The sequence below is a fragment of the Cydia splendana genome, chromosome 7, assembly GCF_910591565.1.
Source record: "Cydia splendana chromosome 7, ilCydSple1.2, whole genome shotgun sequence".
NCBI lineage: Eukaryota > Metazoa > Arthropoda > Insecta > Lepidoptera > Tortricidae > Cydia > Cydia splendana.
The window spans coordinates 17,958,633-17,985,918 of record NC_085966.1 but is presented as its reverse complement, the minus strand read 5'-3'; the positions used below and the strand labels follow the sequence as shown (position 1 = coordinate 17,985,918).

At 37.5% G+C, this 27,286-nt stretch overlaps 3 protein-coding genes across 4 annotated transcripts in view; 2 read left to right on the top strand and 1 right to left on the bottom strand.

Annotated features, from left to right (window-relative positions):
• The window catches only part of LOC134792406 (uncharacterized), a 265,633-nt gene extending 251,011 nt beyond the window's left edge, over window positions 1-14,622 (bottom strand). Inside the window, exon 1 of the mRNA XM_063763700.1 lies at window positions 14,520-14,622. The gene's annotated coding sequence lies outside the window, so the exon portion shown is untranslated. The remainder of the gene's footprint in view (window positions 1-14,519) is intronic.
• The window catches only part of LOC134792409 (uncharacterized), a 729,291-nt gene that overhangs the window by 146,652 nt on the left and 555,353 nt on the right, over window positions 1-27,286 (top strand). The gene's annotated exons all lie outside the window — the stretch shown is intronic.
• Window positions 22,798-27,286, top strand: part of LOC134792375 (forkhead box protein O) — a 127,875-nt gene continuing 123,386 nt past the window's right edge. For both annotated transcript variants that reach the window (XM_063763660.1, XM_063763658.1), the window contains exon 1: window positions 22,798-24,011. In XM_063763660.1, the coding sequence (XP_063619730.1) occupies window positions 23,783-24,011 (229 nt within the window). In that variant the 5' untranslated portion in view covers window positions 22,798-23,782. The remainder of the gene's footprint in view (window positions 24,012-27,286) is intronic.

The window sequence follows — 27,286 nt, the reverse complement described above, 5'->3', positions numbered from 1 at the left end:
ACAATAATAATTACATGCTAATTATTATTTATAAATTAAAGCTATGCCTTAAAAAGTAGGTACTAATTAAATGAAATTAAATAGGTGCAGCGGAAATCTCGCTCACACAGTAGCAAGTTGTGTATACTATGTTAACAATGTGCTCACACAGAAGCTAGTTGTGTATACTATATTATCTATGGTTCACTATAGTTTTGACGTTGTGACGACGTGACAACTTGCTTTATGCATCACATTACATTTTGAATTCATTGGCAGCCCTGGAGGTAAAAAAGTTTGGTTCTGATCTTTGAGTCTGATTGACTCACGATAGGTTCCATGTTGCTCATTTGTTTAAAAAATATGCAGTTAGGTGAAATTCATCGTCATTAAGTTTTTGGTTTATTATATTTCGAAACTCACAGGCAGCCCTGGCAGTAACGTGGCCACCCGTGTGCCGAGCATCTCTTTGAGAGAAGTTTGTATCACGCCCCACGACCAACTTGGTGGGGTCTGGAAACATCTATTTTTAGACGGGATGATTTTTATAACCTGTTACTATTACTTCTAAACGAGGTGATTTATTGATGAGTGTTTCGGGTAATTATGGCCAAGTCACCAGTACAGTGCGATAGAAAATAGTAGAAATTAAATGGAACTAAAATAAAACCATACTAAATTGTTGCCATTTGCCGGTCGTTACCAAACTAAGCACTCTACTACATAGTACATACAAAATCGATAAATATATAATACGACCTACTTAAAAAGATCGAATTCAAATAATAATGGTCGATCGATAAATAAACTCTGTTGTAATGTGACTTAACGTTTACCTCAACAGTTGTTCAGTTAGACCTGCTGCTCAGAGCCTTTGTCACTGAGTTTGCCAATTACGACTACCCTGAGGCCAGTAAGTGTGAATGACGCGCCTGGCCTGTATTCTGCTTTACTTTACTAGTTGCAAGATCGGTATTGTTTGAACACAGTGCAGTACCTTGATTATTGTGTAGTTGTTACTTTGTTTCAGTATTGAAACAATGATGTTGGCCGGAAGCTGGAGAAGCGCTGGTGGCCTAGCGGTAAGAGCGTGCGACTTTCAATCCGGAGGTCACGGGTTCAAACGGCTCGTACCAATGAGTTTTTCGGAACGTATGTACGAAATATCATTTGATATTTACCAGTCGCTTTTCGGTGAAGGAAAACCTCGTGAAGAAACCGGACTAATCCCAATTGTAACAACCACGGCAGACTACCCACATCTTAAGTAATAATTTCTGATTCATTTCATTTTTATTAAATTTTGCGGGTACTGCAACATTGCCAGAATCAGGTATAAAAAGCGGCCCTCCTACCCGGAGCGGTCAGTCGTCGCCATCGATTGAAACTGTAAACACTTAAAGTGAAGTTGAAGTTAGAATAAGTTGTATTATTCGAAGTGAGAATAAAGTCAGGTGTTATATTATAAAGTTGTTTTTGTGTTTATCCCTGTGGAGGTTTCACAATAAGGCCTAGTTTCCCCTTTGGGTTGGAAGGTCAGATGGCAGTCGGTTTCGTAAAAACTAGTGCCTACGTCAATTCTTGCGATTAGTTGTCAAGCGGACCCCAGGCTCCCATAAGCCGTGGCTAAATGCCGGGATAACGCGAGGAAGAAGAAAAGATGTCGCCCGGAAGCTAACATACAAAATGCGCTTAAAGAATGTTAAGCACGAAAGCCATTTAAAAGCACATTAGAGAGTAGAGCAGTAGTGCAGCAACACTCCAATAATAACTTCATTCTTCAGATATAAAAACCAGGTAGTCTTTTAACCTAAAAGGCAACTCATCGCCAGGAGATGATGAAAGTACATATAGAAAGTATAGAACGTTAGAACCGTAAGTAAGCCATAATATCCCTTGATAAGATGAGGGACAGTCATGGTCCTGAACACATTTTTTAGAACTCTTTTCATCTAAAAAGGCTTTGTTGATTCTGTCAAGCCAAAAATAAAATATATATTATGTCTTATTTTATACGCGGTTTGTCCTTCAATTCAATTAAATATCACAAACGATTTTAACTAACTATATCTACAAGTGGTTACTAATCTCCATCAATACGCATCATGTCAGCAATAGTCATTATACCGAAGCTCCTTTGTCCGACGCTGTGTAACGATTATCGTTACCGGATAACGCTATCGTGCGCACGTCCGTAGCGTATCGAGTTCATCGCTGGGGCAAAGTTTGTTTATGTGAAGTAGTTGTTTCGGCAGACCAATAGAGTAAGCTAGTTTAGAGTCCATCTCGAAGTCACTATAAATAAAATAAGAAATATCCTGGTCACGGCACCAACTTAAATTACTATAATTTGGTCAAAATAGTAATATTTGTCCTCTCCTGAAAATATGATATAATACTAGTCATGTTATCTACATTTGTTACTTATTCAGAGGGATCGGTAACTTTTTAAAATATCTGCGTCTCGTTTGAGAAACTATTACAAAATGTACTTGTTAAATTTCTATGCTTTCTATTTAAATTGATCATGCATGGTTGATGGTTTTGCAAAAGAAAAACACAATGTGCAAAAAATCTTGTCACAAATCTAAAATGTTTTCAGACGTTCATAAAGGCATTTTTCCCCTATTTAAATAATTAAGTACGAGACCGTAATCTTGGGTTTTCGTCACAAATCCTTCATCTCTGCTAAAACGGTTCAGGCGTAGAATTATAGGTACATTGTGAAATTCTACGATTTTATCAAATCTGTTTATGCCCAAGACTAGGGTTGCCAAATGGTCGGGAATATGAATATTATAGTATACTCGTAGAGTACGCGTGACTAACAATATAAAAATCTTTCTGCGAAATGCGTCCTTAAATCATCAATTGTGAAGTCTAAAGATACAATCTTTTTGTTACTTCATACTCCAAAATGCGGATTTATTAAATTTTATCCAGATATTTTTGCGTTAAAAATTACCAACCCTATTCAACACTGAAGGTTCCGTGCCAAATGAAATTTCTCGCCTCTCAGAATTAACACCTCGGCTGCCGGTATTAGCTATTTGGGTGAGAGGTATTGTGCAAAATTGGGGTGTTGTAAGGAGCTTTGTAATAATAGGTTTATTATGTCGAGGCTCGTGAAAAATTAAACAGTTATTGATTGAACGGTTTTAGGTAACGTAAAAGGCTGGTAAACAGATTGTTTGTGTGATTTTTTGGACTTGTAATACATAGATTCTAAAGACGGCTTAAATGTAGGGGAGAGGGGGGTAGCCTGGTACACTTTTTACATTAATTGTCATAGTTCCAAATATTACCTATTGATACCAGTTTTAAGCCTTTACACAACAACTTACGTTATTAACCTATGTAATTACTGCATTTGCACATATATAAAGCTAAAGATAAAAGTACAAATTAGATTTTTGCAACTCAAGGAATAATGTTCGATACTGCCCCAAGAGTGGGTAGCTTTGAACTTACGTGGGGCAGATTTGAAAAATAGGCTGTAACGGCAATAATATCGAGATATACGCGTTTTTTTTATCTGTACTTGGTACAATTTGTCACTAGAAATAATCGTGTTAACAGTTTACTCGGATAATTTGCAGTTACAACAAAGATGGGGTAGTTTTGTACACATATGTTTTTTGGAGTGTTCAAAGGTGCCTCAGTGGGGGTACCTATGAAAAGTATTGAAATCTTACTAAAGCTGCCCCCTTGAGGCAGTTTTGCACATACCATTTTTCAAAACTACCCTAATAATGTTTTAACAGCGGATTGTATGAGTATTTATTATATTTTGATTCTCTTTATTTTTATAGTTCCTTACCATTTTTACCTGTTAACAAATAAATCAATAAACTGCAATGTTTTAATTATTTATAGAATACTAATTTAATATTTTGTAATATTCTACCTAAATACAAAATTCTAATAAATATTATATTAAACATGACTAAACGTAATAAGTACCGAACCACTTAGTTCATGGAATTTAGGTAAATGCATTATTAGCATTTACTAAAATAACTAAAATATTATTACGGTTTTAATTTACATACCTAAATGCCAGTCAATATCGGGGCAGATATGAACATTTCTTATGGCTGGGGTAATTTTGAACAAACTGCTATTCAAAACTGCCTCCTATTTATTTTTCATAACTACCCCAACACCTACTTAAAAAAATAAACTTCGTTATTTTATAGAAACATTGAAAATTTTGATTATTCATCCTTCTTCACTAAACATAATAGATTGTTCTATCTGATAAATTAACTTTCACTGACCAGTTCCTTCAAATACAGCCTGAGAAACCTTACAAATCTGCACAAATACCGCTAACGGGTAGCATCGAAAACAAACTAAGCTACTGGTTCGTTCATGTTCTGTCAAACTTCAAATATGTCAGGTGACAGTTGTGTGGGTCGATGTTGCAAGCCCAAAATATGGATTTGGATCATTATTGCATCAAAAATACATTTTTAAACGCATTTGTTCTAAGCTGCCTCCAGTGATAGCTACCCCCCTCTCCCCTACATAAGTAAGTAAATATTCTTATAGATATGTGTGCGCACAGTGAAAAATAAAATACAAAAATTATAACTAGGTAACAACCTAACAAGGGAAGTTTTTATTGCTAAAAAGCGATCTATTCCAGATAACCATTTCAGTGATCGAGTTAAAGTAGTTAAAGTTGTCATGACATCAGGAAAAAAACAGAATTCACCAAATCCCAACATCCTCAACTAAAAATCTAATTGTCATTGTTATGTCATGAGTTACTCTGTATCTAGTCTAAGATGTATGCCTTATGCGCTCTGTATACCCTAATTAAACAATAAAAAGTTGAATGTAGCCATCTCTATACATATTTCGTTAAATGCTTAAGTTCACAGAAGGCAAATGGAAGCAGTATTTATCCGGTTAGGTGTAAAATAAATGGCTCCACCATCAGCACGCGAGTGCATTACACGGCCGGGTGGATTGGCCCATGAGGATAGCTAATGTCTCTCGTCGACCAGCCGCGCTGTTTATCACTGGCGTGAAATAGAGACCTGCTGGGGCATTGTGTTCCTGATGTGCACTAAAAAATAGGGAAAAATTGTAAGCAGCAAGTTTTTGACAGTAATATTGTTCAGCTCAAGTTAATAATTAAATAATAATTGGCCATCACAATTATACGTCTTATTAGAGTCTTTTCGGAAAGAGAAGAGTCGTGGAATGTATGGGGCCCAATACATTCCACGACTCTTCTCTTTCCGCACAGACTCTACTAGGCACAACACTCTCCTCTTTCTATGAAATAGTAGCCCAAACCATCTTGTATAATGACAAGAGGTCCTCACACTATAACTATAGTCCAATGCAGATTTAGAGTTTCACACCTTTTCACACTCTTTAGTTTTGGATACCAAAATCATAATCCTCCCTTTTGGCTCTGCCGCGTATCAAGGAAAACTCGTAGCTAAGCAAACCGGTAGGTATTGTATAGTATACCTTATATTACAAACGATTATAAAATGAATGGCCCCAACAACAAGGACCCTCGTCGCGGGAATAGCCCCCAAGGATAACTAATGTCACGCCGGTCGGCTGCTCGTTTTACTACAGTGAAATAGGAGCTGGTGTTGCCAGTGATATGCCGATGCCGTCGAAGTAGCAATCCCGTGCTAATTCTTACAAAATACATACCCCCATTCGTAAACCGAGCTACAAGACTAAGTTAGCTATTAATCATTTGTCTTTATCTGTTTAATTTGACTTATGTAATATTAAACATAAATTAATTAATTGGGGTTTGTAGCGCATTTATGAATGGGCATAATACCATCTCACAGATTCCGTTATTAGAATTACATAATTAGCTACGTTATGATCACCGCCGTTTAATGAGTACAGCTCCAATACCACATAATCGTTTAATTGATCCAAAATAAAAGTAGCGCCAGTGAAACTTCGTGTCATCTAACATATTTATATATATCTCACAAACCACCGCTATCCTATAAAAAAACAAATATATACGGAGACCAAATCTTATAACTTTAGAAAAGTCCATTGGAATCGTTCTACCACTAACCCATACCTAATAGCTAGGAAAATGATAGCTCCTCACATAGCTCCTAGATAGCCCCAACAGTAGCGCGCAAGACGCAGTAAACGCTTGTGATAAAATGACCCCCGAGGATAACTAATGTTCCAGCCGACCAACCGTCTTATCGTCGTCCACCGCACCGGATGAAATAGGAGCCTGCCGGGGCATTGTGTTCAGTAATACATGCTACACCATCACAGTAGCAATAAGCTATTATTAATAACAATAATAATAATAAGGAAGATCAGAAAAATTGTAGCTACAATAATAACAGCGCAGTAAATACCCGGAATTAGAAATGAGTTTGTTGTTTTTTTGCGCACAACTAGAATTTCAAAGTGACATGTGTTGATTTTCTGTTGATACCGAAGATCACATTTACGTTCTAATGTAGCCATAAGCTTGATACCCCTTGCGCGTCAACCTAAATGGGCCCACTGATTACCAGTCCGCCGGACGATATCGGCCTGTCAGTTAAACGCAAAAGGTGACAGTTTCGAACAACTGACAGGCTGATATCCGGCAAACTGATAATCTGTGGGCCCCTTAAGGCGTTATATAACGCCCATCGTATCGGGCCGATGCACCGAGCATCTGCCTATCGAGCATCTGCCTATCGTGCACTCGCCCGCTGCGCCCATTATCCGAGTTACGGCGCCGTGCATGTTGCTCACCCCGTAAATGATGAGCCGGCAACGTTAAAGCTATCTTAGGTGCTTTAGCATCGAGATTTAACTGCGATTTGTTAGCGATAGAACCATTTTGCAATATTCAGTCACGGAGTAGTTTCATGTGTAGAGTCGGACCAAGAAAAGTCTGCAGCGGATTTGATAGCCCCCGCAGTGCAAGTGTTATTTTAAACGTCAAAGTTCTATGAAATTATGACGTATAAATAACACTTGCACTGCGTGGGCTATCAAATCCGCTGCAGACTTTTCTTGGTCTAACTCTATTTTCTTTCGTCATACTGATATGTCGTATTTAATAAAATTACCATGAGGTTATAGTATTACCACCGTATTATTTATGTTTTGTGGGAGAAGTTTAAACGACATCTACTTAAATATAAATCAGGACAGGGTTTTGTATAATAAATCAGTTTCGTTATTTAGATACTGATAGCAATGATGGGCAGCCTAAACTACTTAAGCTTCAAAGACATATATATCAGTCCTTCAAATGTTGTACAGCTCCTTCCACTAAGAAAAGATTTTTTTTTATTCGAGCCCTAAGGGAACCAAAATATGGTTGAATGTTTTCCACTTGTATGTTAGTTTAGTTACAAATGTGCACATGAAAATCAACGTATTGCAATATCGCGATTACGATTCGCAAGATTGGAATTGATTGAGAGATAAAACAAAAACGAATCCCGGACATCGAGGGATTAGCCGCTGAAACGTTTTCCATTTTTAAAGTAAGTAAGTTGGCGACAGTGCCGACAATGACTCTGCTCTGACATAAGTTTTCCATGGATTAGGTGCCTTTAAAGTTTTTAAAAAGGATATTGTTTTAAGAACATGGCAGTGGGGAGACACTCCTGACTTCGGAGAAACTCGGCTCCGTTCGGGTCAGCATTGCTCGGAGCAATTATTAGGGTTGATACAACTTGACGTCCCTTTGCGTGCACGACCACAGATAAGATAATAACTTGGATTTTGACAACCCTAAATAGCCGAACGGGATAGTGCCATAAGCTAGACATGATTCGACCCTCAATCGCTGTCAAACTTCGGTTTTGTAGGAAGTGTCCTTTCTGTACGGTAGTACTGTTACTTATTCCGTGAACATGGTATGTACCCATATACTGTCATAGATTATAAATATGCATGACCGAACTCCTCCTTACATAGGTACAAATAAAATAAGAATATTTTACGTGGATAAACGTACAATCATATTCTGGCCTATGTTGATATAGTCTCGATGCCACGGTATTTTAGATTGCTATTTAATTTTTTTGTTAAACTCTGTTGCTAAGGTAGTAAGGACGTCAGCTTATAACCACAGCTACCAAAAGCGAGTGGTTTAATAGATAGGTACAATATATAGATACACGGACTCTCCCTTGACTTTTCCGAATTCAAATAAAAACGAAGTGCAAGTAGCTTTATATTATACTAGGTGTTAGTGTTGTTTATATAATTAAATAATAGATAATGAAATATTGTAGACTCTTCACTTAGTTCTTAGTTAATGGTCATTTTAACATTATATATATATTACACAATGTCCTAGTAACAATGAAAATAAAGCAATTTAAATTCCCTACCACTTTACCATTTCCATATACAATAAAAGTAACAGCCTTACCCCGCCCAACTTACACGGCAATCATAAAGGGAAAGGTATAGTAATCCAGGTTTCATTGGATACTCGTCCCTCGCAAGTTAGTGGCTTAAGATAAAGGGATATCCCTGGAATCAAAGGATACGTTCTAAACCCTGTCTTTCCGTGTGCGACATCTCTGTTGTACCTTGTGTACATTTTATTATATAGGATACAAGAAAATATGATCTGTTCTTAGTGTTTCGTGTCCAAAGGATGACAAATGGAACTATATAGGTAACTAAGTTTCGGCTGTCCATCTGTTTGTCTCTCACAGGGTTGTATCTCAAAAATTGTAATAAAGAGACTGATGAAATTTATACATTGTGAGTATGTCTATTGCCGCTACTACTGCATCCAGTCCAAACCTAATAAAAATAAATTGAAATTAAAAATAAAACCAGACAAGTGCGAGTAGGGCTCGCCCACCGAGGGTTCCGTACTTTTTAGTATTTGTTGTTATAGCAGCAATAGAAAATTTCAATTCTGTGAAAATTTTAACTATTACGCTTCATGAGATACAGCCTGGTGACAGAAAGACGGACAAATGGCCAGACGGACAGACGGACAGACGGACAGACGGACAGACGGACAGACGGACAGACGGACAGACGGACAGACGGACAGACGGACAGACGGACAGACGGACAGACGGACAGACGGACAGACGGACAGACGGACAGACGGACAGACAGATAGACGGACATTACTAAGACTCCACGTCTTAGTAATAGGGTCCCGCTTTTACCCTTTGGGTACGGAACCCTAAAAATTTACGCGTATCGCCATACACGAGCTTAGTTATCCACATCAGCTGCCACACTTGGTCTTATATATACTATACCATATTACTATACCGTATATACACTATACCGTCTTATATAAACCATCTTCTACATAATGCAGTTGCAGTCCGCAGTTTCATAAACGCATCCTACTGACTGCGCCATGTCAGGGGGTATACAAACGACCATTACCGAGCATAGACCACTTTATTCATATATCGCTTAGGGGGCTCTATTGTTTCCCAAATAGTTTTATGTCATAATGTATTGTTTGTCCGAATTTTCGTTAGTCATAATTGGTTTTTCTCAGAAACGCGTAACTTTTCAGGATTGCCATAAAACAAACCTAACCTAACCTATCTATAGAATAACCTTACGAAAATCCTGAAAAGTTAACGGTTTCAGTTTTATGACTAACGATAATATGACAAACAATACATTATGACTTAAAACTTTATGGGAAACAAAGGGACCCACATTATTGTGATTATCAAAATACCTACAACTGTAACCTGTAATCGCTACAATAAGCAAAAAGAATAAACATATCAAGCTATTAGAATAGACATCGGCTTGAATTACAAGCCTTTATAAATCTGCCTCCGGCTCTGAATATGGACCTTTTTGTTAAACATTGGCTTGGGTTAAGTAAATATTTAAGCCAACTTTAAATATTATTCTTGACACCTCTTGTCTGGTATATTTTTCTCAATATCAGATTATGAGTTCGAATGTAAGTCAATATCATTTAATCTTTATCCACGCTTACAGTACTGATGGATGATGGGGTACATGATAGGTATCTGTCACGGAAATTGGGTTTTACGTGACCTTATTTGGATAGCTACCGTAAAACGGGGTGAGTAGGTTTCGCGGGGAGAGGTGGGTTTATGAATGGGGAGAGAAGGTTTGAGAGGGGGGTGAGAAGGGATTTTAAGGCTACTGGTACAAAAATAATGTATTCCAATTTAAAATGGAGCTATAGTAATACGCATAATAAAAAAAAACGATCCAACAATCTTCCAAAATCACCTTTGTATGAAAACCCCTCTCACCCCAAATACGAGGCACTACGGGGTGAGGTGGGTTTTCCTCTTTATCGTCAAAGTTATGAAATGGAACTACCCAAAATAAAATAAAAACTAAAATAAAAACGTCCGGAACACATATTATATACACCATTCAGTTTTCATATGTAAAAATAAAATGTTATCGAAGTTTGAATTTCAGTTTTGACCCTACTCACCCCATTTTACGGTATATTACACATTTATGAAAAATCCAAATCCATTTACCATCTCAGCTAGTGTAGGTACCCTTTACATCTCATTAGTAAATTGTCGATAAGGCGTGTTGGCGTCGTGGCGCCTCCGAGTCTGATGTTTCAGACTCGAGCGTTCTTCGACTTAAAATAGTGACCCGATTTTTTAATATATTTAGTATGTCTGTGTCTCACGAAAGTTTTGTTTTTAAAATGTGAAAGACAATTTGTGACCAATACCAACGCACGATATGATTGAAACATGAAGACTAGAAATATGTAGGTATATGACGAAGTTTATCGCTGAAACTCCACCGGGCTAACGCTCACCGTTCGGATCTTTCTTCCCTAATCATAAAAATTCTCTTCAAAAGGACCGTAATGAGATTTTCTTGTCGGCGAAATATTCGGTGGCTTACCCTGATATTGAATGTCAGAAAGCGGTGCCACACCGAGCTCTAAGCAAATAAGGTGAAGTTCTGTCTAGTGATGTGCTGTTCCCGGTAATACAATCCAAGTGGGAATATGTTTGGAAGCACGCAAGGGAGTATGCGCGACATGAGAGAATGTTATAGTTTTAAATTGGATTTAATTTAAGGAAAAATAACAGTTTTCACGTTGTTATTTAATACCTATACAACTTCTAGAATAATTTCTAATATTTTTGATAATATTCTGCATGTTACCTACCTGGAACATTTTCCTGAACGTTAATGTAAACTAAAAGTGTATAAGTAGAAATAACAAAAAATGCAAACAGTGTCTAACGAAATTCTTATTTCAGTCATATAAAATATATCTTTATATGTACGAGGAGTTTTAATTTTCTATTTATTTACTTTTATTATTTTCCTAAATAATAACATAGTTTTATACCGCGGCACAGCCCTAGTCCTCTGCCTTTTCATATCCTTGATAAAGTTATGGGTATCCCAATAAGAGGGCAATAAGTATAAGTACAATGCTTTGTTTTAGACGTGTTACGGGGATGTAAAGTGCGTTGTTTATTCTCTCGGCTTATTATATTTTTGCTATGTTTTATTGATATTAAAAAGCAAGCCTCATTTCTGTCCTGCTAAAAAATATATCAGAATGATTTTGTTTTGTTTCTATGAAATGTTATTTTTTGCTGATGGGTTAAAATGTGAAGAACAGCATATAAAGCTTAATCATTACATGACTTAATACGCATGATTTATATTTTCTCTCACTCTACGGTGAAGAAAATAAGTAGGTACTGCTGTAAAAATGTTCCTTTGATCTCGTAAAAACCTAGGCACTGAATGAAGTCGTAAAAATGTAATAAAGCTGTAATGTAAAGGTTCGTCCTTCTTGTCTAGATAGGTACGGAGCGATATTCGACCTCCACAAATCATTGACGTAATAAATTTGACTTGTTTTTTTGTCGTCTTTATAGCTACGATACAACTGGGAACAATCTCTTGATTGTGAAAACCTTATTTCGAAGATGAAGTTTAGTTCGTTTGAATATAAGAATACTAACGTAATGTAGGTATTATACCATTGCATATAATTTGATATAATTTATGGTACCTACTGGCAACTAATCTAATAAACACCGATGGTTAAGAGTGTTTTACATGATACTTAGGGTTCATGAAGCTTTGAGTCATTCGAACGAGGGTGTATTCCCTGATGTGAATGATTTATAAGCAACTCCTTTTCCTGTCTGTGCTCGGTTTGGACAAATGGAAATACGCCCGAATGAGTGATAAGTTCAAACGCAAACAAGAACGCTTAACCTTACCATCACTTACGTGTTGTTCACATTTGGGTACAGATAGAAGAACGTGGGCTACATTATCCGCTAGTGAAAGCGATTAAAGAATGTAACTACTAGGGATGTACCGACTAGTCGGTAAAGCCGACTATCCGGCCACATTTGTAGTCGGCGATTAGTCGGCGACTAGTCGGCAAAAATGGCCGATTAGTCGGCACTTTATTAGTGAAAGAAAACAGAAAAAAAATCAACAGTCAATATTTACCATATGTTTTATGTTTATTTTACTAAAACACCTATTCAGGGTGCATACGAAAACTTTTGTTCATATAATTGACCGTTTGATCGTTATCATATGTTGGTGGGCTGGTGTTTTCCTCTACAGGTCGATCTTAACTGATTCTCGTGTAATTTCATGTGCAAGTTCGATAGTTTTTTTTTATCAGTTTTCTTTTTTTTTTAATGGTGGAGCCATGAGGAATTATTAATGTGATTGCAAAATTTTGAGACTTAGGACACGTTGCTCGTAAAGACGCTGACCACAGGGGATAGGTTCTTAACTGGCGACTACGTACGGGAAATAGAGCCTTAGAAATACCTCCTACAAGCTGTACCGACGGTCTGCTCAGGATCGCAAAATAAAAGAACTAAAGACAGAAATTGAACGAGGATTCTTGTGATAGGTCTTTGAACCTGTAGAGAACACCTTTTAGCCAAGCTAAATTATGATGAATAGCGCAACCAAAGGAGCAAAGCTATTGTTTTTCACCTGAATTTATACGAAGCTAATGATCTGGCCGACTAGCCGACTAGTCGGCCGACTAATCGGCCATTCGAGCGCCGATTAGTCGGCTAGTCGGCTAGTCGGCCAAATCAATAGTCGGTACATCACTAGTAACTACCTATGACTCTCAGACCTAATAAAACCGGCGCTTGATGAAAAATTTAAATTCTGTATGCACACCGCAGTTAACTTTTGCGGAGCAACACTGTGCAACACGGTAACATTATGTAAGTTCAGGGTAAGTTACATAATGTTACCGTGTTTCACAGTGTTGCTCCACAAAAGTGAACTGCGGTGTGGATGCACTTTAAAAGAACAAGATACGTTCGGCGCGATTCGGGAAATGAATAAGAGATTAACTAGATACTATATAGTAAAGATATGTGACGGGTAAAGGTACCTTATGGCGGTTGGCGCTTACGCTATTATTAACGTCGCTCCAATATTATTGCGGCGCTATGCGACGTAAGCGCCAGCCGCCATAAGGTACCTTTTGTCATGGAACGTCACATAACTTTACTATTACATATCTAGTGAAACTCTAATTTATTTCCCGAATCGCGGCGCCAGCCGCCATAAGGTACCTTTTGCCGTAGAACGTCACATATCTTTACTATTTCATATCTAGTGCATCTCTAATTAATTTCCCGAATCGAGCCGGTTGTCATACTATCGCCTAGAATTAATGGTGTACTGTATATAGTCTATAACATTATAATGGGACAACGTTCTGTCTTAGTCGTAAGATTTTATTTTATCTATTTGTTTTGTAAGATTGTATTAGGTAGGTAACTCAAATACTCGTTAGCAAAAAAACCATCTACAAATGAACCTAGTTTACCGGAAAAATCTCACCTTGGTCATAGGTATTTACATGAATGCAATGTATGACTTTTAAACTCGTTAGCAAAAAAAAAACATCTACAAATGAACCTAGTTTACCGAAAAAATCTCACCTTGGTCATAGGTATTTACATGAATGAAATGTATGACTTTTAAGCCGACTTCAAAATTCCGTAAGGAGAAGATTCAGAACTCCAGAACTTATTTTCTGGATTATTAATTACCCTTTGTTCAAAAACATTACAAGTAATAATGATTATGTCTAATTGCTGAACTAAGTGTTGTACGAAATTCGTTACATTAAGCGACAATTAACGCAATCTCTTTTATCCAAATACCTAGGTACCTAGGCTTAATAATTTCTTCGTAACAACATTAAGCACCGCACTTCATATCCCATAAATTAAAGAAACTTTAAAAGGATACCTTGCAATACATTACTTATGTGTTTTCCTAAAACGAAATTAATTTTTTTTTAATAGCAAAGTAATATTATTAATCAAATCACAATTATTATCCTAAATCACAATTCACGGATATCCGGATGTCTCAGAACTCGAAAACACAGCAACAGTTTGGTCTTGGATTATTTCTTTGTTCATGAAAAGAAAGAATACCTTTACCTACTTTTATCAGTATCCTATAGTACACTTTGTTTTACTTTGCCGAAAATAAATGCGCGTATAAAACGCACCATAAGTTTTACTTACCGATCATTCTATCTCGCGAACGACTTCGGAAATTCCCTCTGATTAATATTAAATAGTTTCAAAGTTTCTCTCACAACACAACTAACAAATCCACCTTAAAAAACTCAACCAAACTTAGAAAACATTTTTATCTCTTATAATATTTATAAAAAAATGTGTCCTTTATAAATTCAAATAATAATACTATGGATTTTTTCCGGTTTAAATTGGAGGGTAGTTCGCGCTCCGAGTGTCTCGAACCGACTGAACCGTATCCGGGGTGGCTTTTCTCGATTTCCACAATTCTGCGAGAGGTTTTGCAAAGATACTATAGTATTATGTGACGTAGGTCGGGGTTAGAGCTCCATCTATTCGCGCAATGGGAAAACGTACTTGGCTCCGCATCTTTAGCGACATCTATGAGCATTTTCCAGAACTACCTGGTTTAAAACGTTGTAACGTTGTTTGCAAAGTATGTAGGGTTGGAATATTTTAACAGAGGTCGCTGGTTTTAAAGTTTATAATGTTACTTTACTACATTTCGCGTAAGAGTTGGGTTATTTCCCCTTCCTCCCCCCCGGGGATTGGAATTTACAAATATTCCGTGGCAAAATATTTTTAATATTTAAATGAAATAAAATAACAACACGTATTTATATCCATTTAACAACATGTTAATCAGCCTAGTATATATGAAATAATTTAAAAAATAAGTAAAATATCCCCTATTTATTAATTTAACAATTAAACATTCACAGAATAAAATTCATAATTTAACAAATTTTGTAGTCACACAGATTAAAATGCTAGTGACGGATAAAACCACAGATCATGGCTTCCTCGTTGGCTATCTTGCCAATTAGTAAAATAATAAACATTTATAATATGTAAGCCCTTGCCAAATAGATGGCGTCATGTGGCTTTGTACGGAACAAACTATTTGTTCTATTAAAAATTTTAGTAAATTAGTAATTTAATGTCCTGCAGTCTACCTTGTTGATGTGTTTATTTACAAACTACTTTCTGCCCGCGACTTCATCTGCGTGGGATGATATAATGATGATGATGATTTATAAAAACTATCCCATCCAAATTACAACTATCAAACTATCCAAATTACATCTAAATCAATTCAGCGGTTCAAGCGTGAAGGGGTAACAGATAGACTGGCAGATAGAGTTACTTTCGCATTTATAATATTAATAATAGAGATTTTAGATCATTAAGGGGCCCCTGGGGCCCACTGATTAAGAGTCCGCCGGACGGTATCGGCCTGTCAGTTGTTCGGAACTGTCAAAATTTTGTTCTAACTGACAGGCCGATACCGTCCGGCGGACTGTTAATCAGTGGGCCCCTTAAAGGACATGCTACGAGCAGTGACGGATTAGCCCTAAGGCCCAGTAGGCCCGGGCCTAGAGCGGCAAGATATTAGGGGCGGCAGCAAGGCGGCAATCTATCGATGAGTGCTGAGAAAGGGGGGCTAGTAGTTACTACAGGGCCTGGGGCCTAGGGCGGCCAACACTGCAAATCCGCTACTGCCTACGAGTCTTATTTCATCTTTAGGAAACTCAAACTTAACCCTTTCACTGTCATCCAACTGCCACTGGTGGTACGACGTAGGCCGTTTTCACGCTATTTCTGATTCGAAATACCTATTTTTTTTATTATCCTAAAAAACCGGGCAAGTGCGACTCGGACTCGCGCACGAAGGGTTCCGTACCATAATGCAAAAAACGGCAAAAAAAAAACGGTCACCCATCCAAGTACTGACCCCGCCCGACGTTGCTTAACTTCGGTCAAAAATCACGTTTGTTGTATCGGAGCCCCACTTAAATTTTTATTTTATTCTGTTTTTAGTATTTGTTGTTATAGCGGCAACAGAAATACATCATCTGTGAAAATTTCAACTATCTAGCTATCACGGTTCGTGAGATACAGCCTGGTAACAGACGGACGGACGGACGGACAGCGGAGTCTTAGTAATAGGGTCCCGTTTTTACCCTTTGGGTACGGAACCCTAAAAAGGAACACACATACTCACTCTTAATGCAGAAGTTCAAATAATTAAAAATTAGCTGTAGTTACTTATTAACCCCCTTATTAATAAACGCGCTACAAACCTCAATTAGCTAATAATCGTTTGTCCTTATCTGTCATTGTGACTTATGTATTTGTTAGAAAGGGATAAAACATTATTTAACAAAATCAGGCCCATAAAGTTTTATGGATCCATATAGGGTAAGTACTTATGTTCTTATGACCTGACGGGTACATGTATTGTTGTAACCAAGTTATATACTTATAAGCAAACACAGGTGCTGTGCATATTTTGAAGAAGTGTGTTGCAAGTGTTTTAATTATGCTTGATTTTACTGTCGAAGAGTGATTATACTTTAAAAAAAATATGATATCTATCTATCTATCTAATCCAGCGGTTCTCAATCTTTTTTTTTTGACGGAATCCTTTTGGAAAGCGAAACACTTGATGGAACCCTAAAGCATATTGTTCTAGTCATAGTGTTCTGGATGGATGACTAAAGCATAGTGTTCTAAATTCTTGCGGAACCCCTCCAGGGGTGTCGCGGAACCCTAGGGTTCCGCGGAACACACTTAGAGTATAGCTGATCTAATCTAATACTTTTAAAAGAGCAATTCTTGTTTATTTAATTATATGTATATTTATTTATTTCGGGGATCTCGGAAACGGCTCTAACGATTTCGATGAAATTTGCTATATGATGGGGGTTTTCGGGGGCGATAAATCGATCTAACTAGGTCTTACCTCTGGGAAAACGCGCATTTTTGAGTTTTTATGTGTTTTGTCTCCCAGGTATTATTATGAATATGAGCTTATTCGACGGAGCGTCCATTTGACGGATTAGCAAATAAATTTCATTTTTAATTTACCACTTGCAAAATATAATATTTATGTAAGTAGATAGATATATTGCTTAGAAATTAAGGATTGCAAGAAGTCCAAATTTGTGCAGCAATGTAGGTTTATATTCAAATATCGTGAAGTGGACGAAAACTAGCGCAATTACCGTACCATAAGAACCCGCAGCTGCAGCCGGTAAATCTCCACGGACGTTTGCTGCTATTTAATTGCGTCCACTCCCCTGAACCCTATTTTCGTTGTCCACTATTTATTATCGTGGGTTTAGTTCGCGTTACCTAACAATTAAAGGGCTATGTTTAGGGTTCCGTACCCCAAAAGGTAAAAACGGTCACTTATTTTATCGAATGAGTTGGAGCATAATTATATGTAAGTACCTATAGATCGAATGAGTTGGAATTTGGCACACATAATACAAAAAGGCGCATGTGTAGCGGACATATATTATGTTTACACTTTCTTTTATGTGGGTAAATTCGAAAATTAAAAGGAAAATTAATGGTAGGGGAGCCCAAGAGGCGATTTTTGTAGTTACTCGAGCGTGTCAGATTAAGATATGAGTGATATCTTACTACCCGTGGAGTCTACCTTAACCATTTGAAGCCATCTATGTTGGTCCGTTGGTTGGTGAGGTATAATTGTGCCAATACTTAATGTGATAATTATATGTACGCATTTTCTTAATCTGACGGTTACAAGTTAGAAATACATTATCCGTCAGATCAGACCAACATAGTAGGCTAAAGGGTAGGCTAGCGGTTAAAGGTAGACTCCACGGGGTACCAAGATATCACGCGCTCGAGTAACTACCAAAATCCCCTCTTTGGCTCTGTATCGCCAAAAAAATTTCATCCAGTACTTATACTAAGAACAAATTAGATTAGTTTCTATGAAAATATTTTTCACCATACCAGCTCGGAAAGGCTTACTTTGCACTTCAAAAACTGATAGCAAATTTGCATTTTATTCACAAAGTAATCAAATGCAAATTTTGAGTTGTTTTCTTATGTTTGCTGGTAGAATTGACTTTTAAATGATGATTTTGGATGATAAATATTTAATACCATTCATTTGGATTTGATTTCGTTTGATTTTGTTTGTTATTTTTACATTTAATATTTTCTTCGGGTTGGTGTGGTGAAAATTTGTTTCTATGAAAAATTATTTTTTCACTACACCAGCTCGGAAAGGCTTACTTTGCACTTCAAAAACGGATAGCAAAGTTGCACTTTGCTATCAGTAATTCACATTTGAGGCAAAGTAATCAAATGCAAATTTTGAGTTGTTTTTTTTAATGTTTGCTGGTAGAATTGACTTTTAAATGATGATTTTGGATGATAAATATTTAATAACATTTATTTGAAATTGGATTTGTTTGATATTTTACATTTAATATTTGCTTCGGGTTGGTGTGGTGAAAAATTTTGTGTTTCACTCGGGGGCAAATTTTGTTCAACCCTCTTGCTTTGAAACCCTCGCAACGCTCAAGATTCCATTTTTAGAACCACGAGCGTAGCGAGTCGTTCAATTTTGGAATCTTTCGCTTGCTCGGGTATCAATATTAGCACGAGCGGTTAAACTACAACTTTGCCCCCTTGTAAAACAAATAACTATTAATTTGTGTTATTTCAAGTAGACACACTACTATTTTACTAGTATTTTTCGGTTCATCCAGTATTATCGCAGCTCGCAGCTCATACCACTCGTATCACGGGTTAGTGATGTCTAAGTGAGATCAATTCGAAAGTTCGAATTAGCCCCCTGTGTTGCTACCTAGCATATAGCATGTAGAGGTACATACTTATTCTTATTATGTCCAATGCTTCCTTTTCCTTCCTGTTTAATATAGAATATTTATATTTTTGGGCTAAGGATTTTACAAAGGCTATGCATCGCCCATAAGAAAAATTGTTGAAATAGGAAAAGGGGGTGTCAAAATTAACGGAGGAAAGTTTTATTTCGTTAGGTTTGCAGATGACATAGCAGCAATAGCAGAAAATTCTTTAGAACTAGAACAGCTTGTAACGGAAATGGACCACATATTTACAGAATTTGGACTTAAGATCAACATCAATAAAACAAAAACATTAATAACATCTAAGCACAATAACAAAATAGACCCTATTAAAATCAGAAATACAGTAATTGAGCAAGTAAAAAGTTTTGAATACTTAGGAAGCATTATAACAAGCAACTCCAGATGCACTTCGGATATCATCACACGCATAGCCATGGCTAAAAAAGCTTTCAACACCAAGAAACACCTACTTAAAGCAAAGATATCCCGAAACATCAGAAAGCGATTTATCAAGATCTACGCCTGGAGTATATAGCGTTATATGGAAGCGAGACGTGGTCATTAACCCAGCGTGATAGAGACAGATTGAGCGCTTTTGAAATGTGGACATGGAGAAGAATGGAAGGTATAAGCTGGAAAGAGAGGAAAACAAATACGGAAGTATTAAATTTGGTAGGTGAGAAGAGATCTCTGCTAAGAACAATTGAAAACAGAAGGGGAAACATGTTGGGGCACCTGATACGTCACGATACTTACATAAAGTCTATAATTGAAGGCAGAATAGAAAAACAGACAGGCAGGGGAATACCGAGACGTGCATATATTACCAGGCCAAAGAGAAAATTAACGTAGTGAAGTATCAGGAGCTCAAAACAGTAGCAGAGAGAAGAACGGAATGGCGATTACTCCACCGACAAGAGCTAGGCTCTTAAGAATAATGATGATGATGCATTGCCCACTTGGAGCCGCCATTAACAGGCGTTCCCCTCTGTCGAAAAAAGGCGGCCAATGGTCAACCACATGTCAACCATATGTATGGATTGACGTTTATCTGACATGACGTACCTATACATTTGATGTGCCCCGCCCCTCCCCCGCAAAAAACGGCAGACTATTTTGTACCGAAAATTTTAGACATGGCGTCTCCGTTGGTTATATCCTCTAAGATTGCCCACGTTATTGAAAACATGACATGGTCATTTATGAAAGTATTTTAGCGTTATGTGAATATGGTTATGCGTACAAGATTTGTCAAAGTAATAAAGTAAAATAGCAAACCATCAATCAATAATGCGTAGTTAAACAGAGAAATACACAACTATTCTATAAGTAAATAGTTAATTAAATAGTACACCAGTTTTCACACGACTACCCAAACATGAGTGTATTGTTTTCAGCGTTCATGTTTGTAGGTATATATGTAGGTATGTGAGTTTCTTATTTATACTATTCTATAAGTAAATTAAATAGTACACCAGTTTTTACACGACTGCCCAAAAAAGAGCGTATTGTTTTCAGCGTTCATGTTTGTAGGTACATATATATGTATACTGGGTCAAGCAAATCTTGTCAGTAGCAAACGGCGGCAAATTTGAAAAATCGCGGGTTAGCAACACTGTGTTCGAATAATTCGAAAATCGCGTGTCATCTGTGTTTTATCTGTGGAATGTGAACCGTGAATGACAGCCATCATCTTGTTTGTTTACATTCTGAATCGTATCTATTTCAAGAGATATTTCTGCTGTGTCACCATTAAATACCAATATATTAAATAAGATTGTGCATGACCTTAAGAAAAGCTGATGTGCCTACAATACCTTCAGTGCCAACTGAGAAATCAAATAGAATATTAAAATCCAGTAGGACATCTACCTGCGGTAGCAATGATTTTATTCATACATTCTTGTTTAACGGCATATAGTCCGCTTCTAATTTTATTTTGAGATCTTCAAATTTGTTAATCATTTTTATTAACATCGTTTTTACACCGCTTTTAAATTGTCAGTCCATACCTATTAATAACAATTTCAAACATTTTCAATAAACCGCGAGTGACAATTTGAATTGACGTACGTAGGCCACGCTCAGCGGAAAAAAAAGTTTGGGTTCGATGTACATTGTACATTGCTGCTTTTCTTAGCGCAATATTACTCTTTGAGTGTTGCCCTACTTTAGTTTGGTTTACATTGCTACTGACAAGATTTGCTTGACCCACTATAGGTATGTGAGTTTCTTATTTATTTATTCACCATAACTTCTGAATGCCTTAACTAATTTATAAGTATGATATATCATTAGAATCCTTACGTCATCCCGGGTAACATAGGCTATGTGGCGTTAATGCCTACGGCGGACTTAATACCTACGCCATATTACGCAAACTTTACAAAAAATATTGCAAACTTTTCAGTTCGCTTTTAAACTGCAGTCGTGTTTTTTTAATTTTTTATAAGGTACAACTTTGCAATATTATTTGGTGAATCCCCAATACAGGCCACTCTTAAGATACCTATTTTTTAGGGTTCCGTCCTGTCTGTCTGTCTGTCTGTCTGTCTGTCACAGCCCATTTTCTCCAAAAGTACCGGACCAATTAAGTTGAAATTTGGTACACATATGTAAATTCGTGACCCAAAGACGGACATCTTACGTAAACAAATGAATTTTAAACATGGACTGATGGAGGCCACTTTTGGGGGGTAAATACGAAAATTAAAAAATAATGTTTTTTAAACTATATCGTGTTACATATCAAATGAAAGAGCTCATTATGAGAATCTCAAACATATATTTTGTGTACTTTGAAAATAAATAGTTTAGAAGTTATTTAAGAAAAAAGCCAAAAAAATACTATCCCCCCCCCCCCCCCGATCTTCGAAACTACTGAGTCTACAATTAAAAAAAAATACACAATATAGTTAACAGGTACTATAGATGACAGGAAAGCCTATTAGAAATATGCAGTCAAGCGTGAGTCCGACTAATTACTTAGTTTTTGAGAACCCCTACGGGTTTTTTAAAGGCAATTCACTCGCGTTTCACATATAAAAAATTAAATACATTATTAAAAATTGCGTAATCTACGGAACCCTTGGAACGCGAGTCCGACTCGCACTTGGCCGGCTTTTTTTAATGCGTAGCATTGAACTGCACTGTAACTTACGCTTCGATTCTAACTGCTACGACTCGTAGCGTAGTAGGCGTCTACGAAGTTTAGGAATATTTTCCAATTTGAAAAAAAGTCGTAAGTCGTAAAATTATTACAGCCCTTATATTTGGCATTTGTACAAAAGGCGTGTTACAGTAAATAAAAACTATTATTTTTAATTTTATAGGTTGTATGTTGAACAATGTATAATGTGTAGGCATAGATAGGTAGGTATTATACCTATTCAGAACAGCATAAACAATCATTCATTACAATAATTATATAAAGTTTCGTTACATTCAGTTTCATGCATGTGTTACTCGTATGTACTTAAATAAATGTATTTTCTTTCTTTCTTTCTTACTTATATTACGTGGACTTCCTCAATCGGGCATTTACACGAATTGCATAATTATGCCCTTTAAAGCATGCCGTAAACTTGACTGCGGAAATGCTGCCGACTTGCAACTCTCGTAATGTGATAGGTCGCATTTTAAAAAGTTTGTAAACATAGTGTGACGTCGGCGCTCGCATGCCGCGCCGCCTGCACTGTACTCCGATAACTGTGGAAAGAATTCGGACTATAAATTAATGAGCGAAGGCGAGCCGAGTGGCGGCGAGCGCGGCCGAGCGCGGTCATACGACGCCACTTCAAGATCCCCCGTCCCGCGTCGCGAGCGGAATTCGCACGAGCGCCGCGCCTCCGCGCCCGGCTCCGCGCTCCGCCGAGCGCCGTCAGCCGTCAGACGGTTCAGTGTACGTGCGACCGCTCGCGGCCGAGGACGACCGCCGCGCCACGCGCTATACTCCGCTTATTACGCAGTAGCGACCATCGCCGACCGCGTGGACACTTCCGAACAACTTTTGATGCGAGTTTATGAAAACCCACAACTGTGCAAAGTGCTAATTGAACCCTCAGTGAACTCTTGACAGTGCGAAAAAGTTATAAAGTGCTCGAACTCGGAAGGACGCCTGAATTTGCGCAGTGGCCAAATATTAGGACCGGTGACGATCGTAGGCGACACGAAACGCGGTGTTACGGGCCACGTTACAAGGTTATCGCGCCTCTAGTCCGCCAGTGATGAATTGGAAAATCGGCGTATAGCTCACGTGGTTCGCGCCCCGCCCCCGCCGCGCTCCGCGCTTATATTTAGCGAAAATCACCTCTCGGGAACGGCCCGACGGCCGACGCTCTGCGTACGGCGCTGTTTATGAACGTTACGGAGATACCACATGTTATTGGCTTCGAATAACAGAGCCGATAACGAGAAGACAGATAACCTCCCGGTGGAGCTCGGGTCCGACGACGTTCTGGAAATAGAAAAAAAAATCAGAAACGAGAGCGCACTGTGATGCTAACGGCCAAAGTCGGCACGCACCGCTAAGCGTGCGGATCGTCACAGCTACCGAAAAATTCCACTGAGCCGCTGTGTAGAGAGGCGGAGATGTCTCTGCAGGCGGGCGGGAGCTACACCAACCTGTGGTCGTCACAGACGGCGCTGCAGGAGCTGGAGGGGGGCATGGCGGAGCTAGAGCCGCTGGGGGAGCTGGCCGAGGTGGGCTTCGAGCCCCAGCCGCGCGCGCGCTCCAACACGTGGCCGCTGCCGCGCCCCGACAACTTCGTCGACCCTGAGGACGCCGGCTCCAAGAAGAACTCCAACACTAACCTTTCCGGTAAAATTCCTGCCCTCAAACCTCACTATTAGGCACCACGCACGTTCGCATGGCTCCAATAACAAAACAAACATGCAACGAGCCACTTATTATTAGCAGCTTATAGGTACAATGTAAGCGTAGCGTAACTGATAAAAGAAATATTAAAATGATCACAACACAACATGTTTATGCGCAGCGCTATGAGCAGTCATGATAAAAGTGTTTGGTCGCAAAAAGTTTATCGACGACAACTGCGTGGCACAGAGTCAGTTGCTGACTTGACCATAACACTGTAGGTGTAGGCATAGGAATAATACAAGGATACTAAGCAAAAATTAGTTGGTTACCTAATCAATGCAATAATGAGCAAAAAGCAAACTTATTCAGAATCCATCCATCCCCTTAAACTCAAATAACTTCACTTGGAAGAGGTTTCTTGAATTCTGATCAATTAACTCCTAATTGCAATTGCTCTAGAAAATTGCGAGGAATCCACGGGTAGCTGCGAGACGCGTAATAACGTTTTCTAATAAAGCGATCGAGAAGTCCGTAGGCCTCCTGTGGATTTCCTGATAAGGGACCTGGGGTTACGTTGAGTCAATCAACGATACTTTCTCCGAACTAGAGTCAATTTACTTTTTCTAAACGTGGACGCACACAGTCATATAATACATACTACATTAATACCTATAGCTGATACAGCTTTCCTGTCTCTAAAAATATAACCGCAAATGAGCACCGTATGCTAATTCCTTTCCTATAACATTGCAAATTTAAAAAAACACATGTTATGTTCACGTTTTTCAAGTAGGTATTGGACAAACGCCTTTCCTATTCTTTTCCAATATTTATGGATTCCATTTCTCTTTTTTTTATATTGCTACAATATCATTGGAACCGGACTGTCAAGCTGTATGTCTATCAAATATATCTCCTTTCCGAAAAATTAAACAGATTCAACAAAACCAATATTTGTGTTGGGATCTTGAAAGCTTGTGCAAAATCAACATCTAGTAGGGTAACTGGGTGAAAAAAAGTTAGCCAGAAAAAAATAATTCATGTATTATTTATATAAGTATACTTAGCAGCAGACCTGGAAGACAACTTCAGCAACTTAATTACGAACCCTGCATTGGCGCTCATATAAACAGTTATTACCGGCTAATCAAACTATTTAGCAGGAAGATTGATCATCAAAGTTCACTCATATGTCATATGTATTTAGTTAGTTGCAACATCCAGGCCAGACAAATATGTCGCCATTATTGTCATTCTTTGACATAAATCTTTGAAAGACAGCTAAAATCTTTATAAAATCCACCTGATTCAAACAATCAGTAAAAATTCAGTCAGTAGCCGTATTATTAAAATTCTATAGATATCAATTGTTTTATGATTGAGGCTCTCGTCCACGTGGATCATATCAATTCATCATCACCGTCACTGTTTATCTCTACTGATACGTTGAAAGTTTATCTAAGGGATACTTTTAAAAAGCATACGGTCATTGCCTTTTTCGAATTATTGATTTACCATGATTGGCTTGACGTCCCATGCTTTTACTTAACTGTACCACAAAGTAGCGGAGGATAAATCTTTGATTCGATGCCAACTTTCGCATCATAGGTACGACCATCTGATGTAGATCGTAGAAGGAAAGAAAATGTACTATTTGTAAAAGAAGTCTATACATTATTTGGTTGTTATTGGAATCTAATTGGAATATTTATAAGGTTGCGCAGATTGGCACGTAAAGGGGCTCACTATTTACCAGTTCGCCGGACAATAACAGCCTGTCAGTTAAACGGCTGATATCGTCCGGCGAACTGGTAATCTGTGGGTCCCTTAAAAGTATTTCTTAACTTAAGCATTTTTTTTTTTCAAATTAATTAATGCATTTATTTGCCATCGAACCAATCAACCATCGGTTACCAACTTGAAAACTTAACAACATAAAAAAATAAAAATTAAATTCTATTTTTTATATCAATTACAAAGATCTAATCTACAAATTCATCAGTGACAGACAGTGATTACGCAAAGATGACTTTTTACATTCAACAGAAGTTAATTTTCGTACTAACTGGAAGATGTATAAATTTACATATGCATTATACTTTATTGTACATAACATAATAAGCAAATCAGTTACAGTTACAGAAATTATGAAGAAATAAAGTATACAACCAAAAGAACAATCATAATTTGTGTTTTTCTATGGCGTAGTTGATCTAAAAAAGATATCGAAAAAAAGGAAGGGAAGAAAACTAAGAAATAAATAAATGTGATAGATTGATACATCCTATTTATTGTTTGTCGTATGGACTGGACGGTGGACGCCCACGCATGTGAACGTATTTAGTCCACTATTCCTATATAAGAAGTATTTACTAACAAAACTTCCGTGAGACACAGACATATTAAATATATTAAGAACGGGTCACTCACGTATTTACTGTCGATAAATACTTATTTTATAGTAATAGTGGACTAAATATATTCTATCATAGAAAATACATAAGCGTTTGTCCACAACATCATTATCAGATAAGAGAATATATGAGGCCGATTAGTCAAAACGTGGCTTACAGGGAAAAATACTGCAATCAATTTCGACTTAGATGCACTTACGAGAATATTAAAGGCAATGCGTTTTGTGCAGTAAATCCTTAGTATGACCAACTATTTTCACATATTCGGACAACATTTCACTCTTTCCCCCTTTCCTCTTTTCACTTTCTCCTCTCATCTACTCAAAGGTTAACTGGAAGAGATCCCTCAAAGGGATAAGTTCGCCTTTGTACTTCTTACTAATTGTATGTTATTTCTAATGTCTTTTTGTACAATAAAGAGTTTACTACTACTACTATATTTACATATATTTACACACATTTTAAAAATATTTTGTTTCCTGAAGAAAAACGATGTAACAACAATATTCCTTTTAATTATTTGATTTGTGGACACCTAATGTACCTAAGAAGCCTATTGCATGATAGCTCACTCGAGTATTGTCAGAATATACAAGATAGAAACTTTTTATTGCGAGCCTTCACAAATCAGAAGGTAGAAATAATTCGCAATAACCTAAGCAGAATGAACCAGCAATTCAATACTCTAGCCATCCTCTAAGACATCTATGCCAGTCCCTTTCTTCAAGTCCCTTTGTCGGAGAAGTTCCTCCTTTACCTAGAATATACAAGGAAAATTTTGTTGTGGATGCTTGTTTGGTCTAAAACTGAGTTGTAAATTTACCTCATGGATTGTTTCTGGAATCTTTTTTCTCTACTGTG